The following is a 22,389-nucleotide window of genomic DNA, read 5'->3' on the forward strand; positions in this document are numbered from 1 at the left end:
TGTGACTAAACTAGACCTATGCTACTAGAATCCAATCTTCCCGCAAGTGTGACATTATTGGCTTATTGGCTTCAATTTAATATATCGATCATCTAAATCGGTGCAGTAGTTCAAATGTTATGATTTTTTGCAGAAAGTTATTTTTGAACAAAGGGGGAAAAATGTTTTTTGAACCACCGGTTAACTTTGAAAAATCATATCTAAAAAACGAAAAAATTGCATCTCTGATATCGAGATATGTTATGTAAGAAATCCTCAGCTTTCAAGAGAAAATATAAAAACATATAGCGCAAGAAAAAAAAATATATATAAGTCATAAAAAATAAGAAACGACTAAAATCAATAAATACTAAAATATAATTATTCTTCTCGCAAGTTAAATATTTTTTAATAAAAGGCTAGGTCATTAGTTTCAATTTATATATAATTTTATATAATTTATATATGTCGATCATCTAAATCGGTTCAGTGGTTCAAAAGTAATTAATTTTCGTTTGTCATTTTTTGAGAAAAAGTGGAAAAAATTGATTTTTCGGACCACTTAATAACTTATGTGTTGTAAGTGTGTTTAAATGTTTCAAAGATCTACACATACATGCATACACATACATACGCGTTGTTAATTTTTATAAAAATCAGTATTTCTTCGTTGATATATTGGACATCCACCAAGGCTTGCGGTCTTGTCGTTGATGAAATTTATAAGAAAATGCAGTGTATATTTTCCATCCGCCATGCAAGACTATACAAGTTTTAGATCACCACACGGCCATGAACCATGTCTGTGGTATCAATACCGAACAGTAACCCATATTTCGTCATAACCAGACCCGAAAGCAAATGTAAGGGTGCTCATACACTGTTTGACCGAAGCCAAATATTTGACTCTTTTTGACAGATAAAATTTGGTCAACGTGTACTGATCAAATATATTCTACACAAAACACGACAAGCAAATATTCAATTATTGGATGCCTAAAATATTTTTTCAGTCTGTTCTTCGAACCTGTCGGTACATGGTTAGGTTACCTTGAATATTTCAGTTGATTTATTCCATGTTCGGTGTTTGATATTGTTTACTACTGTTGAAAATTGAAGAGTGGCAAACAAAATAGTGTTTGTACAAATATCAAATCAAACCTTATCTGTCAAAAAATAACAAATATTTGACCTCCGGGCAAACAGTGTACGGCCACCTTAAGTTGTTGAACATAGAATGAAAATTTTTATTCGATGTTGTTCAAATATTTAGAAGACAAAGTCCTGACCCTAAAATTAATTTTCAATAAATCTCCTTGCATTCCAGCAAAACAATCTTATCTAGAACAGAAAACAATTATCAGAGACAATTTTCGTTCAAGATTTTTCCTTACCTGCATAGAATGCAATTTTTCATTAATTGTGTATAACTGCATCCTCTCTTTCGTCCGCAATGATGTCAGGGGAAAAGAACTTATGTGTATGAGTTCCAAACTTTATACACACCAGATGGGCCAACCAGAAAGACTGCCGGGCCGCAGGTTGAGTATCGCTGGACTAACGTCATGTGTATTGATATAAACTAAATATAATAACTTTTCTGTATTAAAACTGTGCAAAAATGTCATATGGTGAGCCAAATATCTTTGATGTGATGGACAGAGTCTTATTTTTTCAAAAACCTGTGAAATATTGTTATAGAAAGTGTTTTACAGATATGTCTGTAAATTTACAAACATATTTGTAAATCTGGCATCTCTGGTGGTCTGAGAATTTATTGCAAGAAATCGCTTGAAAACATGCATGAATTTGCTTGAAAATGAAGTGGATTGAGTCCGCACCACTTAGGTCTAACCAATGAGCTAGATGTCCAATTAGAGGAGAATCCCTGTAATTTCAGATAGAAAGTTAGTTACTTCACATTACAGTAGATGTCGGCAAGGTACATTCGGCATCTCGAATTCGTTTTAGAGTTGGATGTTAAGCTGACAATCGTTGAACCCCTAGTATGTGTTTGTTTTCCTGATTGGCAATTTTGACACAGTGGACTGTTGTTCTTTCGAGAGCTTATTGATTTCAGGAAAATAATTTCAAGTTTTCGGAGTGAAAAACAATTTCATAAAAAACAACCATGCCTGGAGAAGACATACATGAGCCGGAAACACCGGCAACTCAACGTTTAACTAATGACGACTTCCGCAAGCTGCTTATGACACCAAGGGCACCGAGCGGGACTTCTCATGCGGCTGGTTCTGTTCGGGATGCAATGGCCAAATCATCTACTTCGACATCAGCATCATCTTCGACCATGAAACCACCTTCATCAGAACGGCACGAAGCTCGTCGGAAGAAGAAGAATTTTTATGCCCAACTGAAGAAACAGGAGGACAACAAACTAGCGGAATTGGCGGAAAAATATCGTGACCGGGCTCGCGAGCGCCGTGATGGGGCCAACCCGGATTATCAGAACGTTGATGCCTCTAATTCGACTGGTGCTTATCGGGCCGTGGCACCGGATGTAAAATCTGGGTTGGATGCCGCGGAACGGAGACGTCAACAGATTCAGGAATCTAAATTTTTGGGTGGTGATATGGAGCATACTCACTTGGTGAAAGGACTCGATTATGCTTTACTGCAAAAGGTTCGTAGTGAGATCGTGGTCAAGGAGCAGGAACAGGAAGATGAAATGGAGAAGATAGTAGATGTTCCCGCTGAAACCACCCAAAAGCATCCTGTTCCCGAGAAAGAGCAGCTGAAGGAAGACGAGATTGAATTCCGCACTGCATTAGGAAAGAATGTTCACAGGATTTTGGAGATCCAAAGGTATGCTGAATATGTCTTTTTTTTAAAAATATATGGTTGTTATTCCAAAAAATCAGTATATATATGTACTTTTATCGTTAATATTGTCATGGGCCGAAACAATTCATTTTTCGTCCACAGAACGACTTGACATGTTGATAGAAACACGATTAAGCTGAATTTTGAACAGAAAGTCAGATATTTAGTTTGTGCAATGTTTGTATTTGCGTAAATCTAGCCGACAGGTGGGAGCAAATTTAAATGAAGGCCACTTGTTGTATCCATTGTCTATAAGGCGCAATACGCGTATATCCTGTGGGACTCTGTGAGTCACAACTATGTGTTATCAGAGAAGCAATACCGACTGCAAACAGTCGACCACGTTCGCTGGTTACGAAAGCTGCTCCCATGTCACCGTTGCAAACATTCGAACGTTCAATGTTGTCTTCACCGCAGAAGTGATTCGGAACAGTTATTTGGTAGAACTGTTGGCATCGGTTGTTTGAAGTTACACGTTGGAATGAACGCAACAAAAAGTCCGATCGGGTGGTTGCTATGAATGAAATAATATTAAAATTATACCATTTTTAGTGACATTTCGCTACTTACAACTGCCGGAAGTAAAACCAAAGCCAACAATGAGACCCTCTTCGTTCTCAAGCGGCAATTGAGTTGGAGCATTCAAAGCCGGAAGCGAAATGGGGGAAACATACGGCGTGAAAACAACTGAACTGGGCAATGTAATGACGCCGATATCGTTTGCACGATTTTGTTGATTAAAATTGGGATGTGCGATCGCTTGTGTTGAGGTGATTGTTGCAAGTTGTGTAAAGATGTTACTTCCTAGTCCAATATCCCATCGAGTATATCTGTTATACGCAAATGCTGTAGATTACAACTTCATAGGAATATTTACATTCATTACCCATAAATGTTCTGAGCAGCTGTAAGAATATGACGATCGGAAATGAGTGAGCCGCCTCCGAAGAATCCAGCGTTTTGGGCATTCAGATACAAAACGTACGCATTGAAGGGTTGGTGAGTGGTAGAATGTCCATTGATTATCCTCGAGGTACGATCTGGTAACGCCTGCGAAAAAATCTATATATCTCTCTATCACGAGGATTTCGATGAACTCAGAATACCTGTGCTGTTAAGACACAGAGCGTTATGAACAGCGCAAATCGTTCCATTTTCACCTCAGCTGATTTCCTTTCACTAGATTACTACTAATGATTGGATAACATTTGGGCGCACTTTTATATTGCATTTCGTTTCCCATGAAATATCCTACAGCGTGTTACTGTTATCATAACACGGGCGGTTCTTTCCCGATAAATGACCACCTAGATATGTCTACGTATCGCGCAATCTACATTTTAGATAAAAAATATTACATAAATTCGTCGATTGCTGACCGACGATTTTTTATAAACAATTATCGAAGAAGAGGTGTGAAAGAAATGAATGATGCTATCATAGAATAGACTAAGACAGTGGATAGGATCTCATTCTGGATCATTGTAATACGAGCAGTAATTTTAATTTGAGAACGCTACTTTATCCTATTCTTCAAATCACGACTGGAAGGTTTATTTCATTTCCATCGTTGAATTATTTATGTATAATAACTTTGTATTTGTGGATGATGGAAAAAAAATGCTTTTTACATGGTTCATGTTGATTTTTAAACATCGTAGTTTATAGCTGATTTCTCTCTTCGTTTGCTGTCATAAAACCACTACTATTTTTCGATATTCCATCAATGAGAGAGTCATGGCGACCAGCAGGATGATGTTTGATGTCCATATCCTCTGTGTAGCGAAGAGAAACTTAAGTTTAACCACCTGTTTGGTCTAACGCCGAGCAAAAGAAACCGAAATGTAAGCCACACCCACAGGAAAAGAAGAATCGCGAACACACATATGCGACGACAAATCCAAGCGCTGAAAGAAATGCGTGTGCAACGATGAAAATTCATTGAGTTAGTTCTTGCCTACCGAAACGACGTGTTTTTGACTCGAAGTTTAGTTTTGCATACCAAACCGACAAAGTTATTTAGCTATCGAACCGATAAACTTAGAACTAATAAAGAATATTGTTAAGTGTTTAAACAGTGTTTTTATCCGACCAAATCAAGTAATTTCAATACAGTAACATTTGAGAACCGAAACCGAAGAACCGAACCCGAACATAATTTGGTCCAAAACGAACCGGATTACAGTGAATGAATGGATCCCGAGTGAAAGGGTTTTTCCGCTAGCATAAAAAGTGTTTTTCTCGCAAGCATAAGTGTATCCGTTTGCGAAGAAAGTGTTTTTGAAAAAGGTTCGATCCTGAAAAAGTGACTCCGCGAGCAGTGGAAAAATACCATTGCGTTTCGAAAAAAGAGATCCTCCACGTGTGTAGTGGAAAACTTTCGTCGTTTGTTCGCTTGCGCCTCGTGCAGTGGAAAGTTTTCTAGACGTGATTGAACTTATTCAGCGTGTGAATTTATAAAGCGAAATAAATCACCGGTGAAAATAGGCACAATGCCGCTTGAACATTCCCCGAATCCGAAACAGCAAAATGCTGATGAGCAGCATAATGAATCATTCCATGGTTTTCCTGACAACGAAAGTGACGTGTGTGCTGCAAGTACATTATGTTCGAAAGAGCTAGCAGCAGTTTTTCGTCAGCGCAACCAGGTTAAACAAAAAGTTGTGCGCATGCAGAAATCATTACAAGCGGAACGAAATGTAGGATTAGCACAGTTGAATGTTTTTACGAAAAACTTATCGTCAGCGTACACCGAATTTAGTAGCTTTCACAGCAAAGTGGTGGCACTTATTTCCGACGATGAAGTTGCGGTAGAAGAAGAAATTTATGCGGATTTCGAAAACCTTTATAATTCCGCGTCAATGATTGTGGACGATTTAATTCTCACCGCGAGGAATGAAAACTCGACAGCCAAGCCGCCAAGTTATAATACAACAGTAACCATTAAAAGCACCGATACCTACTTCCGATGGTAGTTATTCCGCGTGGCCTACATTCAAAGCTGTCTTTCAAGATCTAATGGCGATGTCAGGTGATAGTGATGCTGTCAAACTTTATCACCTCGATAAAGCTCTCATCGGATCAGCTGTTGGAGTACTTGATGCAAAAATATTGAGCGAAGGTAATTATAATCAAGCATGGGAAGTGCTGACAGAACGGTATGAGAACCAACGAGTAATTGTTGAATCACACATTCGAGGACTGTTAAGCTTACCCAAGATGTCCACTGAATCGCCCAAGGATTTACGAAAACTGCTTGATGAAGCAACCCGCCATGTTGAGAGTTTGCGTTATCTACAACAGAACCTCACTGGTATATCTGAACATATGGTTGTATATCTAATTGCCAATGCTCTAAATAGGTCCACACGCAAGGCTTGGGAATCAACTCTGAAGAGAGGCGGATTGCCAAGATACGAACCGACGATTGTGTTTCTCAAATCTAGATGTCAGATATTGGAGAATTGTGAGAATGCAACTCAACCGTCAGGATCACAATCGAAACCGAAAGCTGTTCCTATTTCTGTTAAGCTGCCAGCAACGAGAAGCCACGCTGCTATCACGAAACCTGCCGAAGAAAAAACCATCACCAACGCTTGTGCTTTCTGTGGTGGTCAGCATCTGAATTTTCAGTGTAACAAACTGAACGATTTATCTGCTGCTCAGAGAATTGATAAGGTAAGATCACTTGGAATATGCTTCAACTGCCTCCGAAAGGGACACCGTTCTAAGGATTGCCCTTCGCCGAAAACGTGTCGTAAATGCCAGAAGCGACATCATACGCAATTGCATGACGATTCAGATGTTGCAAACCGCGATGTAAGTTTGAATGCTGCTATTCCAAAAGAATCACAACCGTCAGCCGAGGTTTCGAGTGCAATCACACCGAATATATCACCAGTTTCTACGACCTGTTCCTGCAACTGCACTCACGATACGAAAACGGTGCTATTACTCACAGCTTTTATTTATGTTTTCGATAGAAATAACCATCCCCATCTGTGTCGCGTACTGTTAGACAGTAGGTCACAAGTAAATTTCATCACCGAACAGATGGCTAACCGATTAGCTATTCCGAAGAAAAATGCAAATGTCTCGATTACTGGGATCAACGCTTTGCGAACACTCGCACGCGAACACAAGATTACGGTGCGCTTTTGCTCTCGAAACAGTGAATACAGAATCCAAATCGAATGTTTGGTGACTCCGAAAGTGGCCGGAATTATTCCCACGAGTAAAATTGATATTGCGTATTGGGAAATGCCGAACGGTTTTGCACTAGCTGACCCTGAGTTCCTGCCTGAGTGACCTGCCAGCTAAAGTGGATTTGCTCTTTGGTGCAGAATTGTTTTTCGAACTCATGAAACCTGGAAAGTTGAACCTCGCAGAGAATTTGCCACAATTGAGAGAAACGTTCCTAGGATGGGTTGTAGCTGGTGTTGTCTCAAATACACCATTGGAAACACAACACTAGAATCTAGCATCCATTGAAGACATTGAAAGTATAATGCACCGATTTGGGAAATCGAAGATGTTCCTAACGTAAGTAAACATTCAGCCGAACAAAAATTGTGCGAGGAACATTTCGTGAGAACCTGCAAACGTGATGATAGTGGTAGGTTTATTGTGAACCTGCCGTTTAAAGAGAATGCTTCATATCTGAATGACTGCCGAACATTGGCCCTGAAACGTTTCATTGCGCTAGAGAAGCGTCTTGCACGTGATCCAAATTTGCGAGACCAGTATAAAGATTTCATCCATGAATATGAAACTCTAGGCCCTTGTGAAGAAGTTGAAATGGCAAACGAAACATCAACCGAAAACATATATTATCTGCCACATGATGCAGTTCTACGTCCATCCAGTAGTAGCACTAAATGTAGAGTAGTGTTCGACACGAGTGCGGAATCGTCTCCTGCAGATTTATCGCTCAATGATGTGCTTATGGTTGGTTCTGTAGTGCAACGCGACCTTTTCTCAATCATGTTGCGCTTCAGGAAATATAAGTACAGTAGAACCCTCATTATCCGCGAGCGGATGATCCGCGGTGCGGTTTATCCGCGAAAGCGAGTTCCATAGTAATTCTATGAACCTACCCTAAATTTGAGTGGTAGGTTTTTGTTCTTCTATTTTGGTCATGACTTTCACATTATTTGACTACTGGTGTACACGACCTTACAGATGGATAGTTCAATGATTCCTGTATTGATAAAACACTGTTTTCATACTGAAATATCTGTTTTTTTTTGTGTTTGCACCTCATTTTTAGTCATTTGTTGTGTTATCCGCGATTTTCGTGATCTGGCCCGACTATTCCGCGGATAATCGGGGTTCCACTGTATGTGTGTTCAGCTGACATAGCGAAAATGTATCGCCAGATACTAGTTGCCAGATGACAGATCATATCAACGCATATTCTGGAGAGAAAATCCATCCGATCCAATACGAGAGCTTCAGTTAAACACTGTTACCTATGGCACAGCATCCGCACCATTTCAAGCCAGCCGCTGCTTGATGAAACTCGCCGATGACGAAGCTGCTGAGACGCCTACTGAAGCTCGTGTTTTGCGAGAGGATTTTTACATGGATGACGCTTTATCTGGTGCTGATACCATTCACGACGCCATAGAGACTCATCTTCAACTACAAAAATTGCTGTGTAAAGGTGGTTTCGCCATTCATAAATGGTGCTCAAATTCCGATGAATTTTTATCGAATATTCCTGAAAAATTCCGAGAGAAACAAATGCCGATTCCGGAATATGAAGCGAACGGAGTAATTAAGTTACTTGGATTACTGTGGGATCTACAGAATGATCTGTTCTTCATAGCGAATCCTTTCCGACAAGAGACGAAAATCGAAACTGTTCGATCCGATTGGATTAATAGCTCCAGTCATCGTGACAGTGAAACTGTTGGTTCAACAGTTGTGGAAAGTGAAACTCGAATGGGACGAGCCGGTGAACCAGATCAGCTCCTGCCTGAGTTGGTAGTTGGAGTAGCAACGTCAATCCAAAAGGTAGAGCCATTTCCGTTTCTGCACAAATATAGTAGTTTTCGCAAGCTTCAACGAATTATGGTCAACATCATTCGGTTTATCGACAACTGCCGACAGAAAAATCCGCTTGTCCGTAGAAAGTCATGTCATCACACGATCAACGAGCTATAACGGGCAACTGAAACGATAGTTAAAATATTGCAACATGAATATTAGAGGGATAAGATTCGACGGATTGAATCGAATCAACCGTGTAAACGTATTGGAAACTTACGACCGATTTATCACGATGGACTTCTTAGAGTTGGGGGCAGATTGCTTCCAAGCATCAAATAATTTTGCCCGATAAGAATCCAAAACGACGTGTTTTTGACTCGAAGTTTAGTTTTGCATACCAAACCGACAAAGTTATTTAGCTATCGAACCGATAAACTTAGAACTAATAAAGAATATTGTTAAGTGTTTAAACAGTGTTTTTTATCCGACCAAATCAAGTAATTTTAATACAGTCACATTTGAGAACCGAAACCGAAGAACCGAACCCGAACACCACCTACTCCGTCATCCTCAACGGGAGGGTCCCTCTTTGGTCTATAATCACCATAGTTCTAGGTATATGCGAGCGCAAGATGAAGGAAGATCAGTTTTTTTTTCACTCAACACACAGTCGCGCTAGAGCAGCTATACTCGAACATGCGGCCCGCTGGTCGCATGCGGTTTTGTACGTGTAACAATCACGAAAACTTAAGAAATCATCTAGGAAACATGAGATGAGAATAATGGAGTTTGACACATTACACATTAAACATTTACACATTGGTTAGTTTTATAGTTAAGTAGTATTAGACGGATTTTATGCCAACTTGTCTTGAGAGTTGGCAGCACCATCTCAAATAGCCGTGAAACGTTGTGTGTGTAAAGACATTGGTCATTTAAGAAATTTTGCATACTTTAAATCTTCAAACAAGTATTAGACAACTTTTTGAAAACGGCCAAATTTTTTTTTCTTTATTTTTTACAAAAAATCATAACTCAAAAACTATAATATCTATAACATTTTGGTCAAAGGATGAAATGTAGGAAATTGATTGAATTTTCATACGTTTTTTTTAAATTTCACCGAAAAAAATAGTTTAAAAATTGAAATTCTTTTTCCTCAAAACCATATTTTTTTTAAATTCTTAAAAAAAAATCTATGAGTAGTCCTTACAATTTCCAAAAGATCACTCATACACCGGAAGATGGGGAGTTTTACAGGGAAAAAGTTTTTCTAACAACAACAAAAAAATGCTAATCCTAATTTTGTTTAAAGTCAAGATATAGTATATAGTATATTCGACAATGTTTTAGATTTTATTAAAACATGTACTTTGGTCGAAGACATCATATTTCTATCTTTTATAGTTTCTGGAATACATGGCATTCTTGTATATCTGAAAAAGTAATTTTTCACTCGTAACATTTTTATTTTAACATTATAATTATTTTTTGGGAATTTAAAAAATACTTTTTTAAGAAAAATTAATTTTAATTTTTTAAATAATTTTTTTTCAGCGATTTTTTTTTAGAAAAACTTTGGTATTGTTTTTAAAAACATCTGAATAATTTTTTTACATTTCATCCTTTGACCAGAATTTTGTAGGTATTATAGTTTTTGAGTTAAAAATTTTATAAAAACCAAGAAAATTTTGTGGGCTCTTTCGAAAAAGTAGTTTAATTATTTTTTGAATATTTCAAGCATGCTATAAGTTGCTTAAAAGGATTGCATCACATTTACCCGAAACCCACTCACCCGGAAGACAGTTAGTCGAAAGACATTCACCCGAATTCCACTCACTCGAATGTAACAATTACCCCAATGTAACATCTACCCGAATGCGACATCCACCCGAAAGAAGGATGTATTCGAATAATACGCAAATTTTATCATTAGGAAGTATTTGTATATTTATTTCTGATGAGTGTTATATAAAGATCATATTTTTCGTGGGTAGTGTAATTTGAGAAATAGTGGCGTTAGATAAAATCCTTTTCAAAAAGATAAAAAGTGAAAGAATGCAGTTTTATAACGTATTATGAAATATATCCATTCACATGTATGGCGCAGTCCGTTTACTTAAAAGAAAGCGGACAATTTTGGTACACACGTATACGAGTTATAAATAAATGTGTGTTTCATTTGTATGGCAGCCCCCCTCTCCCCTTAGAGAGGGTGGAGAAGTGTTAAATCACCGTAGAAACATTCCTTGCCCCCTGGAACTTCCACATGCTAAATTTGATCTCATTTTCTTGATTAGTTTTCGAGTTATGCAGAAATTTGTGTTTCATTTGTATGACAAAATCGCCATAGCAACATTTCTTGCCCCTTGAAACCTCCACATGCCAAATTTGGTTCCATTTGCTCGAATAATTTTCGAGTTATGATTATGTTTCGTGTGTATGACAGACACCCCCCACGTTGGCTCCTTTTGCTTGATTAGTTCTCGAGTTACGTAGAAATTTGTGTTTCATTTGTATGCCAGACAAAATACTGTCATTCGATCAGTCGGAAGATCGAGAAGAAAAGATCGATCTTCTAAATATCAATCCAAGATCGCCCAATCCTAGTCCTGGAGCATTTTTAGCAACGAATATTGCTTCACGATTCAATTGTTTAAAATTATGAATCACCATATCTTTGATCTTTTCACAACGAGGGTTCTCGTCTGGTCCTCCACCCATTGTAATTATGATTACTGACTTGAGTATTCCTTAATACCGAATAATTTCACCGACTTCAGGCAGCCCGCACTCCCTTTCAAAATCGAGTCCATGAGAAAATGCGTTCGAAGAAGAGTGCATTGAATTAAGTGCAACGTACGTTGGACCACTGTATCCAATTGCTTCAGCATGACCAGTGTGCCTTAGCTTTATTCTGCATTCGGCGATGAAAGATGCAGTAGCTGATGTTTAGCATCCACGATAAAATCATGATCCGGAAGATTAACGCGATATTCGAGATGCATTAATATCAGAGCCTGTTTATTAGCTACTGTTGAGCCTATTACAACACGTGCTTCATCATCTTGGCTTAGGAAACACACCTCTTTCGGTTCCAGAATCGAAGCAAGCTGCTCAAGCATATAGGGGCGCCAGAATTTATTCAGGAATAAAAATTGAAATTTGTTACCTAATGTTCACGGCTACCTCCCCCCATGTCATATTAAGTAACGCAACCTCAGCCCCCTCCCTCCCCCTCCATGCGTTACGTAATCTGCACACAACGCCTATTGTGGAAAAAACATGCTCCAGAGTGATCTCCGGTGTCCATCTCCATGAGTTCTCATGTGTTCTAGAAGTACATAGATTACATTATCTTTCGAAAACGATTGAACATTCCTCGATGACAGATGACTGTGTAGAGCTTCGTCTGCTAAGCTGTGGGTCGTTTCAGAATCATTCCTCCTGTTCCCAAGCAACTGGATGTTTCAGGTGTTTAAACTTCAGCCATCTGGCGAAAGACTGCTTGGGACCAAATAAATCCAAATTGTGCAGGATATGCGGAATGGAGGGACACTTTGCCAGCGACTGCAAGGGACAACCAAGGTGTATGCTCTGCGAAAAAGAGGACAGTACTTCATATTATTCTAATGCCCTGTGTACAAACAGCAAGGGCAAGCCAACAGTGATGGAGATAACCAAAATTAGTCTTAACCATTTACACCGCACAGCAACTGTTGTGGCCAGGGCTCTGCATAGTCATAGTCAATGAGGATAGTCGGCTGACTATCTGACTGACTATATCCGTATTCAGTTAGTAATGACTTTTGGCTTTTTCATGCAGTTTCACCGCCAAAACGACTAAACGTTTAGTTGCTATCTTCCTCTTCCGACTGGAGTATATCATTTCATTCTTCCCAGTCAAATTGTCCTCATTGCATTTTGAAGTGACTTCCTTCAAAACGAATTCTTTCTCTCTCCCATGTACGTGTTCATGCATCGATGTTTGAGTTCAACGTGGTGTGACATACGCTACAGGTGAGCTAGATTCTTTTGTATCGTACACGAAAATTACTCACACGTATAAAATAGCGTGCAGTGTGTATGCGCTATTTTGCACGCTATTTACTAATACTAACGCGAGGACCTTTATAGCATAATTGATAAATGTCTAAGTTCGTTGGTTTTAGTTCACGATGGGTAGACAATAAACCATGCATTGATGGGGTAACTCCTTTTTTGCATCAGAAATCATGTTTTCCTTCCTCTTTATATGGACGTAAAAATAAGATTGCGTACGCGGGTATAAAATTAGTGTCAGGGGGAAATGGAAGTGTGGATTGAAGTCAGTTGAATGAAGAGGCAAATTTGTATTCATTAGTCGAGTCAGTTAAAATAACCACTGACTGGACTAGTTAACCAGTCATCCTCGCTAGTCAACGCTAGTCAATTCATTTTCTAGTCAAGTCACTTTTTGTTGTGGGCGACTACCGAAGCAGTTCTAGTTGAAGCGAAGCTACTGAGAGTAGAGTCGGTCTTCATTTTTCACCTTCGAAGATTTCGGACCCTGGTTGTGGCAGTCAACGACAGGCACTGTGAACTGTGATGTCTCTATTATCGCGGAGCCGTATCGCGTTCGCTCCGGTAACTATAACAGGATAAAAAAAGTCTCGAGGTCTCGCGAGGGTATCATTTGCAGTTGCTACGCACCTCCCAAATGGATGATGGAACAGTTCGACTGTATGCTGGATGTCTCCACCGAGGAGCTCGCCGAACGAAAACCAGTCGTTTTACGAAGGGATGTCAATGCTTGGGCAGTAAAGTGGGGAAAAATGCACCAACGCGAGAGAAATTAGTTTACTAGAAGTTCTGGCCAAGTTGGATGTGGTCCTGTACAACGAGGGTACCATTTTTAGAATAAAAACTACCCATAAAAATTATCTTATCTGTATGAATTACATATCCTATGTTATGAAGAAGTGAAAATATCTTGAATAAAATATGTACCCTACAATGATTTTTTATTATGATAATAAGTGTTAAGTAGAGTTATTATTGTTTAATAAGGGTCGAGACTACGTGTTTTAAGCATTCAAATAATATAATTTAATTATTTTCATTGGATTTTTCATAATTTATAACTAATTCGAAAGAGGGTGAATCATTTCGGTGAATAACGTTAAATAATGCATTCATTCACATTTTACGTGATGGTGCTGCTGCATGTGTGAATTGATGGTGACGTTGACAGCGAAAATGGTCATGTCAAATTTCAAAAACCGAACATGTACATTTTGTTTATTTGCCCAAAAAAATTACCTGTACAAAGTTTCAGTTCTATCGGACATGATTTAAGGGTGCCTCAAAGTTATCAAAGTTTTGATTTTTTTGATTCTCGACAGTCTTCCAAGTGGGAAGTAAAGGAAATTTGGAAAATCGAATTTTTTTTCGTTGCCAAATGACTTAAAAATGCATGAAACGTCGAGATCTGGTGTCATCTCGAAAAAAAATTTTTGGCCGAAAATCGTTATTTGGCATAAAAAAGATTTGCGTGGATTAAAAAATCAAAACTTTGAGGCACCCCTAAATCATGTCCGATTGATATCTTGCACAGGTAATTTTTTTGGGCCAATAAACATATTGTACATGGTCGGGTTTGAAATTCGATGATGAATTTATTTCTATACATCCATTGCCACCCTAACAACAGGCATTTGCCTTTTTCAAATGAATTGATGTTTGAGAAAAATATCGACCAATGAAATCGGAGACTACCTTTCTAATGAACGATCAAAATCAAACCGGGATGCGACTCTACCGCTCTCCGCACCGCAATGAATGATTTTATTGTGAACGAATGAATAATTACACATCAGAACAAGCTGTAAAAATAAGTTAAAAAATAGTGGTTATCACAATTCTAAATATAGGCCACTTGGTGTATCCATTGTCTGTATGCAGCAATCCTCGTGTAACCGGTGGGATTCTGGGCACCACAGTTTTGTGCCACTAGCGAGGCTATTCCCGTCAGAATCGGTCGACCACGTTCAATTGTCACAAAACCTGCTCCTAAATCACCGTTGCATACATTGGAACGTTCAATGTTGTCCTCAGCGCAAAATTGATAGGGTGATTGCACAGGGAAAAATTGCAGGCAACGGTTATGGTTTACCACGCGTTGAAATGAGTGCATAAGATAGTCTGCTCGGGTTGTCGCTGAAAAATTGTGTGATGAAACTATAGTTCTTTTTTTCTTTCTGGATTAGTTGTTTAGTTGCTACTAACAGCTGCTACTGGTGAAGCCAAACCCAACAATGGTACCTTCTTCGTTTTCTACTGGTAGCTGATTAATATAGGTCAGCGGAGGCAGTCTTATGGGATATACATATGTGGTAAAGACGACAGAACTCGGCAGCATTATGACACCTATGTCATTTGCACGGTTGGTAGGGTTGAAATTGGGGTGAGCTATAGCCTGAGTCGAGGTGATAGTAGCAAGCTGAGTGAAGATATTACTACCAAGACCGACGTTCCATCGTTGATATCTGTTACGTAAGAAGAAAAAAATGAATAAATGTCACTAATCAAATGAAAAAATGTTACCCGAAAATATTGATTGCAGCCGTAAGAACGTGCCGATCAGATATTAACGAACCACCGCCGAAGAATCCTGCGTTCTGAGCATTGAGATACATAATGAAGGCATTATAGGGTTGATGAGTTGCACTGTGACCATTGATAATCTTTGGAGCACGCTGAGGCTGAGCCTAAAAAATAAACAAATACTTGAATGAATGCTCCATAAACACAGTTTTTTTCGCAATACTTGAGCTCCAAGGACTAAGAGCAACGCGAATAATGCACATTTATCCATTCGGTCAAACAAGACACCGTCCAACTAGATTAATACTGGTGAGTGAACTGCCATAAAACACATTTTATATGCTAATTTGACTTTTTTGAAGTTTGTCACTATTTGGTATCGTTATCAACGAGCAAGCATGCCTCGTCGATAACGAATCATTCAAATACAAACAAGCAGATCTTTGACGAACAATTAATCAACGAATTTGATTGCGCTGGCTCTCTAGAAATCGATGTAACCGAATGTTGCAGTGAAGTGTTTGTGGCATTGAAATTGATTCATTTGAATTTATATTGGCATACGAAAGTGAACCAAAAAGAATGTGGATTTTCGTCGTTTTGTCTCCGATTTTATTGAGGGAGGTTTTAGAAGTTATCGTCAACAACAAATATGACTTTGATCACATCTGAATAACGTGCTCGTGGAATTCGATAATCCGAGGTTTGCCAATTTAAAATTTTGAGACTTGATTGGAGCTGCTGTCCAGATGACATAAGTATTTTGTTAATAGCTTTAGAATCTTTTTTGTATGGAAAAGAATTGTAGGATGATCTGATAATACTTATGTTTTTTTTCCCAAATCGTACCTATTAGAAACAGAGAACAACGATCATACACAATATCTTATCGCACACTTTGATTTTGCTGAATGATAATAAGGATTTCCTGTCCCGTTTATAATCTTAATCTATGGATGTAGCGGGCTTTGATTCGATTCGTAGAAATGGTAACAATTGGGCATCAATCAAGATTCTCCAACGCTGCTGGCGTAATCAGTTTTTGTTAATGATTTCGAATGTCTGGTTGATGACACACCTTTGAAGCTCGCGTTGTTTTGAATTAAAGATAACGAGTTAACCTTTGGTATAACTTTGTATAGAAAAGTATTGTTCCTTTGTCGGGCGTAAAGATATATGAGAATGCAAGGAGTGTAAGTGACTTGATCGATTTCTCTCCATCAACTTTTTCTTTAGTTAATAACTCAACTGCAATTTGAGTTTGCTATAGAATCCAATAGCACCCGTGGCCGAGTGGTTAGCGTCTCACATTATCATGCCGGGTGTTCGGATTCGATTCCCGTTCCAGTGCTGCCATATATACAGATTTTTCTGTAATGATACATATTTTCAGCATGTTTTCTGACCATACAGATTTGATATACAGTTTACAGATTACTGGATATTCATGCAGATTTTATACAGATTTTGTAACAATAATAATTTTAAAATATTTGATCATTTGACGCAACAACCAACAAACTCAATCAGACAATTCGAACAGTACTGGACTGAACTATTTTTGCTGCTGTCAAATGTGTCAAATATAGTAGTGATGGAAATCATATTTTTTCGCAATATAATGCGAACAAAACAAAAGTTTGGAGGCGAGACGGCAGAAACTGTGAATGCATCTATCAAATCGAAATTATTTGTTAAAATCCGAGGGGGATCATGTATAAACACCACGAGAAAAGTGAGCATTAAATGAATGTTTATAACATGAAACTAAATGAAATAAACTCTTTCCGTCGGTTTTCCTTGAAAATACATTTTTAAATGTCTTTTTTTATTTTTTTATCTGGCATAATTCTCTATGTATCATAAACTCTTAATCTAGATATAACATATTTTTCTCTTGGTCACGCGTATCTAGAGCTTGCCCCTCGGTGACACTGGATCAGGGATGCCAGGTTTGAAGACATGTCTTCATTTTGAAGGTGTTTGACTTACTGTGAAGACATTTTGAAGACATTATGAAATATGTGAAGACATTTCAGTATGATAGCGTATGTGAATTTTTGAGAGACACTTTTTTTTTATAAATTTCTAACTATTGGCCGGAAAGATCGTCAAAAGAAGTAGGGCTTTTGTATCAGTGTCACTTGTTTACTTTCGTTCTTAGTCATCAACAGGGATGGTAAAAAATCACATTCAACGATCAATGAATAAGTATATCCCTCTAGTCGGATGTTTTTAAATCACCCCCAGCAGGCGAGGCTCTTTTATTCTTCATATATACACAGAGAGAATACTTGGAACGGTGAGCTACCAAGATCTCAAAAAAGCAATATGAGAGCGGAATCCCCACTGCTTGCACTCTCGAAGCATTACTTCTACTACTCAAGTTTTGACGTAGGACTACGTCTAACCGGAAGATATAGGGGGGTAAAATGAAAATCTAGGCACTGAACAAGTAGGAAAATATGCAAGATTTGGAACGCTTATAATTCGAGTATTTCTCAATAGATCGCAAAGGTTTTTGCATCAATTGATAGGAAATATATCTACGCATCTATCATAACGAATAACATTTCATTTTTCTTGAGATTAATAATTGAATAATTGTGAAATATCAAGCATTGTCCAAATGCACTATGTGCCCATTTTTGATTGGTTCATTTTGTGCTCCTCAAATCGTACCGACCAAAATGGGCAACCAGAGCAGCAGCGAAATACAATGAAGCACGATTGGAAAAGAAAAAGAAAAAAAATGAACGAAACATTGGTCGCAGTCTCACACATGTGTAATTCTAGAGCCAGCCAGTCAGCTTAAAAATCCCCGCTCCGCTGCCGTAACGATCATTCTCATCCAAACCGTACACCACATCGTTTCGCATTACAACACATCAACAAACCAACACAAGCAGCCATGTCTGGACATGGCAAAGGAGGAAAAGTGAAGGGAAAGGCAAAATCCCGTTCGAACCGTGTTGGTCTGCAGTTTTCCGTAGGTGTATCCTTCACTTGCTCCGCAAGGGTAGCTAGGCCGAACGCGTTAGTATCAGTGCACCAGTCCACCTAGCCGGCGTTATATAGTTTCGGTCGCCGAAGTGATCGAGTTGGCTGGCAAAGCTGCTTGCGACGATGAGAAAACCCGCATTCAGAACAGAACACATTCGGTTCGGTGGACATCAAGACAACAACAGGCAGTTGCAGCGAGTGGCGAGTGGCAAACGCAATCGCAAAACGGCAGCAGGTAGCGGAAGAAAAAAGTTTGTTCTTTATACAAACTGCTTTGGTGGCAAAGCCAGAACAAGGCGGCATCGAGGGCGTTCGAAATGGTTTTTTTTCAAAACCACGAGTACTAAGTTTTCTACATTGGAACCATTCCATAAAACACGGCGCTTATCAGGGCAATTAAACCTTCCAAAAAAGAGTTTACGAAATACAGTTTGCTTTCTAAAACAATATCCCAAATAATAATAGAACACAAATTGATTTTTTCATAATTTGTTTGCCAGGATATGATGAGTATGAGAATTTGGCAGTTGTTCTGAGCTTATTGATGGTTGGGGACTTTCCCGATTATTCAATTTTCATCAATTCTTAAATTGCTTCTAGATTGAAAGAAAGATGCGACATATTTAGTTGTAAACATAGAGTTCGGGGTCCAAATTATGACCCAACATGTCCCAAGCTGGATGGGAAGAAATTTTCAACTGTGAAAGCTGTACCACTGCCATCGCAAATGTTCAATTACAGGTTAAAATCGCCTCCAATGCGACACTGAGTGGTGATTCGGCATGTCGCATTAAATGTAATTTACAGTACAACATGTCCCAAGCTGGATGGGAAGAAATTTTCCAACTGTGGAAGCTGTGGCGAGTGGCAAACGCAATCGCTAAACAGGAAGGTATAGCCTAACAAGATGGGGATATCGGGTGATAACAAAACAATAAACTCTTTAGATTAAAGATGATTTTGTGGTCCTGAAAAGTACCCTTTTTATGGTTTGCTTCCGAATCAGCAGTCGGAAAACGCCCTTTATTTGGAGTTGGTATACATCTTCACCGCTTTGGTACCTTCGGAAACCGCATGTAAGTTCACCGGGCAGCAACAGATTGATTGCGATCTGAATGTCCCACGCCTTAATGGTTGACCGCTTATTGTAGTGGATCAGAAGCGGGGCTTCCGCTATGATACGCTCAAAGATGCATTGACGAAGCTAATGACGCTCATGGCCTTCGATGAGAAACCGGTGTCGGAATGATCCTGATTCAGCACCTTATGATGTAGATAGCATATGATTCCTTCTCTTTCTTCTTGTCGGTTTTCGAGATATTCTTCTGCGCCGTGCCGAACTTTTTGGCGGCTTTTCCACTATTCCACTAGTCTTCGGTGCCTTCGTTGTTTGTTAGAAACAACTGCATGTGGATCCAACGAGCGAATAAATCGTAATGAATGTATTTTTCTTCTTCTTCTTTCTTTGTTTTTAAGAGGCTTTAAACTTTGCAGTTCATTCGCCTCTAGCCCAGTGAAGAGCACAATAAAACCAGCCCGGAGGGGACTGGCGAAAGGGAAACCAAAAAAAATCACTCATCAGATCTGTCCGCTCGACTCTCGGTTAAAGAAGAAGGTAGGAAGGGATCCTATGCTTCATAAGATATTTAATATATGCTGTAAAGAAAAGTAAATATTTACTGATCCGAGGACCAAAGCAGTAACGAAGCACAAGTGACCCAGCGAAAGGCGCGTTCCAAAAACAAAAAAAACAAAAAGGCCCTTCTCAGGAGGATAGGAAGGAAAGGAGTGGGAAGGATTTGGGTGGGAATAGAGGAGTGGAAGGGGGTGGGAGTGGTATGGGAAGGAAAAAGGGGAGGAGTGGGGTGTGGGGTGGGGTGAAATGAAATGAAATACAGTTTGAATAGATAATAAAATATAGTGGTTTTGAATTTAATGGTGTATAGTAGAGCTGAAAAATGGAGAGGTTTATTTAATGAATTTATCCTCTTTGGTGTGTGTGGCTGTAGGAATAGGAAGTTGATTAAAGTATAATGTAATGGAAAGAAGATAGATGTGAGTATGTAAGTATATATTGTATTATTTGCTATTTATTATTATTAAATGCGTGTATTCACATGTATGATTTCCTTCCTTCCGACCCGTACATACATGTGTATACACACATAAACACGCATACATGACAGTGAAGTGGCGAACTTTAATAAGCAATTTCCAAGGTATTTAGTATTTCGATTTAGATTTTACCAAAGAAGTCGGTTTCTTTTAGAAACGCAATTAAATTGGTTTCTTGGGTCTCGTCTCTACTGAGGATATCTCGGAGACTCTGACCTATGTTGTGTCGGACTCGAGCATCTTTGGTATGTTGACATTCAAGTAAAAGATGGCTAACGGAAACCGGAGCTTCGTTGCAAGCACATTGGGGTTTTTCGGCTCTGCAGAACAAGTGTGAGTGGGTGAAGTTAGTGTGCCCAATTCGAAGACGGGTAAGGACTTGCCTTTCCCTACTATTGAGGCGGTCCTCCCAAGGGAGAGTGGAATTTTTAATTTTATGAAGATGAGTGGGACGGCTGTTTATCCAACCTATGTCCCAGCTTTCACGGACTTGCTGTTTTACCCAGCGGACAATGTCAGATGGAGGACAGGGCATGTCTGGGGGTTCTATTTTGCTGCCCCTGCCGGCCAGTATGTCGGCGGCTGTGTTTCCGCGGATTCCTGAGTGACCAGGAACCCAGCAGAAGGAGATGTTTTTATTTGAAGCAGCCTCTTCTGTTTGCTTAATCCATGGGTGTTTGCTGTTTCCACTCAGAAGATCGTGGAGACAGCTAGCTGAGTCGGAGAATATTGTGGTAGGAAGAAAATCATGGGTGCATTCTTGAGTAGCTATTAAAAGGGCGAAAGCTTCCGCACTGAAGATGGAGCATTGCGGTGGAAGAGAAAAGCTACCAGTGTATCTACTCTCAAAGATTCCACATCCAACTCCATCGGCACTGACTGACCCATCTGTATATACCTGGTGATTGATTCGAAAATTGGATGCAACGAGGTTATTGAAGCAGGCTTTGACTTTTGGAGAAGGGTCTCCCGCCCGAACTGCTTTGAGAAGTTCAAGGTTAATGTTCGGCGGTTTGACGTTCCAAATTCTTCCCGTCGCAGATGAACGTTCACATATATCGGGAAGATCTTTGTTCGTGAGATTTTTGAACCATGTTTTAGCCCTATGTATTAATGGGGCATTGTGGTCGCTTTCGGGGAGTGACAAGTGACGGATGGCTTTATTAGTGATGGCTTTCGTTACCAGATGGGTGAAGGGAAGTTGCCCACTTTCTGCCATTACAGCAAGAGTAGGGCTGGTGGGAAAAGCGCCAATTGCGAGCCTAATTGCTTTATTGTAAATTGGTTGAATGGTGTTTAACACCCTGTCCCCTCCACGGCTGAAGGTGCCTATTCCGTAAAGGATTTGTGGGACCAACCAAACATTTACAACATTTAGCAGCGTCTTTCTATGACCAGAGGCTAGGTTGCCTGCGATAGCCTTGATGATGTTCAGTTTCTTTCTGGTGGCTATTTTGGTCTTTTGAGAATGTGATAGGAAGTTGAGTTTCTTGTCGAAAGTAACCCCTAGTATTTTCAATGTCCTCATTGTAGGGATCGAGATTTTGTTGAGCTGAAGATAGGTTCTCCTTCTGAGAGCTTTTCCGATATGTATGTGTTTGGATTTCTCCGGGGAAATTTTGAAACCTGTTTTTGAGCCCAGTTTTGGATGGAGTCTAAGGTTTTTTGAAGCCTCTTTCTCTGAATTAAGCCGAAACAGCTCGTAGAGATAAGAGTGATGTCATCTGCATAGACTATGATTTTTGTATGGTCCGGAATAACCTCGAATAGAGATTGCATGGCAATGTTGAAGAGGGTTGGTGAAAGTGCTGAGCTTGGGGGAAGCCGTTTTCTGGGATTTTTAGAGAAGATTGGTGGTTGTTAATAACGGTT

At 39.3% G+C, this 22,389-nt stretch overlaps 3 protein-coding genes across 3 annotated transcripts in view; 1 reads left to right on the forward strand and 2 right to left on the reverse strand.

Moving 5' to 3' along the window:
- The first annotated feature begins 1,995 nt into the window (after window positions 1–1,995).
- The window catches only part of LOC129768945 (protein Red), a 34,696-nt gene continuing 14,302 nt past the window's right edge, over window positions 1,996–22,389 (forward strand). The window contains exon 1 of the mRNA XM_055770896.1: window positions 1,996–2,802. Within this exon, the coding sequence (XP_055626871.1) occupies window positions 2,111–2,802 (692 nt within the window). The 5' untranslated portion in view covers window positions 1,996–2,110. The remainder of the gene's footprint in view (window positions 2,803–22,389) is intronic.
- LOC129768946 (collagenase-like) lies at window positions 2,969–4,068 on the reverse strand. Its single transcript, XM_055770897.1, has 4 exons — window positions 3,927–4,068; window positions 3,707–3,870; window positions 3,391–3,650; window positions 2,969–3,334 (listed from the first exon to the last, which is right to left on the reverse strand). Exons 1-4 carry the CDS (start codon window positions 3,972–3,974, stop codon window positions 3,039–3,041), a joined length of 768 nt encoding a protein of 255 aa, XP_055626872.1. The 5' UTR covers window positions 3,975–4,068; the 3' UTR covers window positions 2,969–3,038.
- On the reverse strand, window positions 14,593–15,765 carry LOC129768947 (chymotrypsin-like). The gene is made up of 4 exons (XM_055770898.1): window positions 15,623–15,765; window positions 15,400–15,563; window positions 15,082–15,341; window positions 14,593–15,012 (listed from the first exon to the last, which is right to left on the reverse strand). Exons 1-4 carry the CDS (start codon window positions 15,668–15,670, stop codon window positions 14,717–14,719), a joined length of 768 nt encoding a protein of 255 aa, XP_055626873.1. The 5' UTR covers window positions 15,671–15,765; the 3' UTR covers window positions 14,593–14,716.

This window comes from Toxorhynchites rutilus, chromosome 2 (genome assembly GCF_029784135.1).
Source record: "Toxorhynchites rutilus septentrionalis strain SRP chromosome 2, ASM2978413v1, whole genome shotgun sequence".
In the NCBI taxonomy this organism is placed as follows: Eukaryota; Metazoa; Arthropoda; class Insecta; order Diptera; family Culicidae; genus Toxorhynchites; species Toxorhynchites rutilus.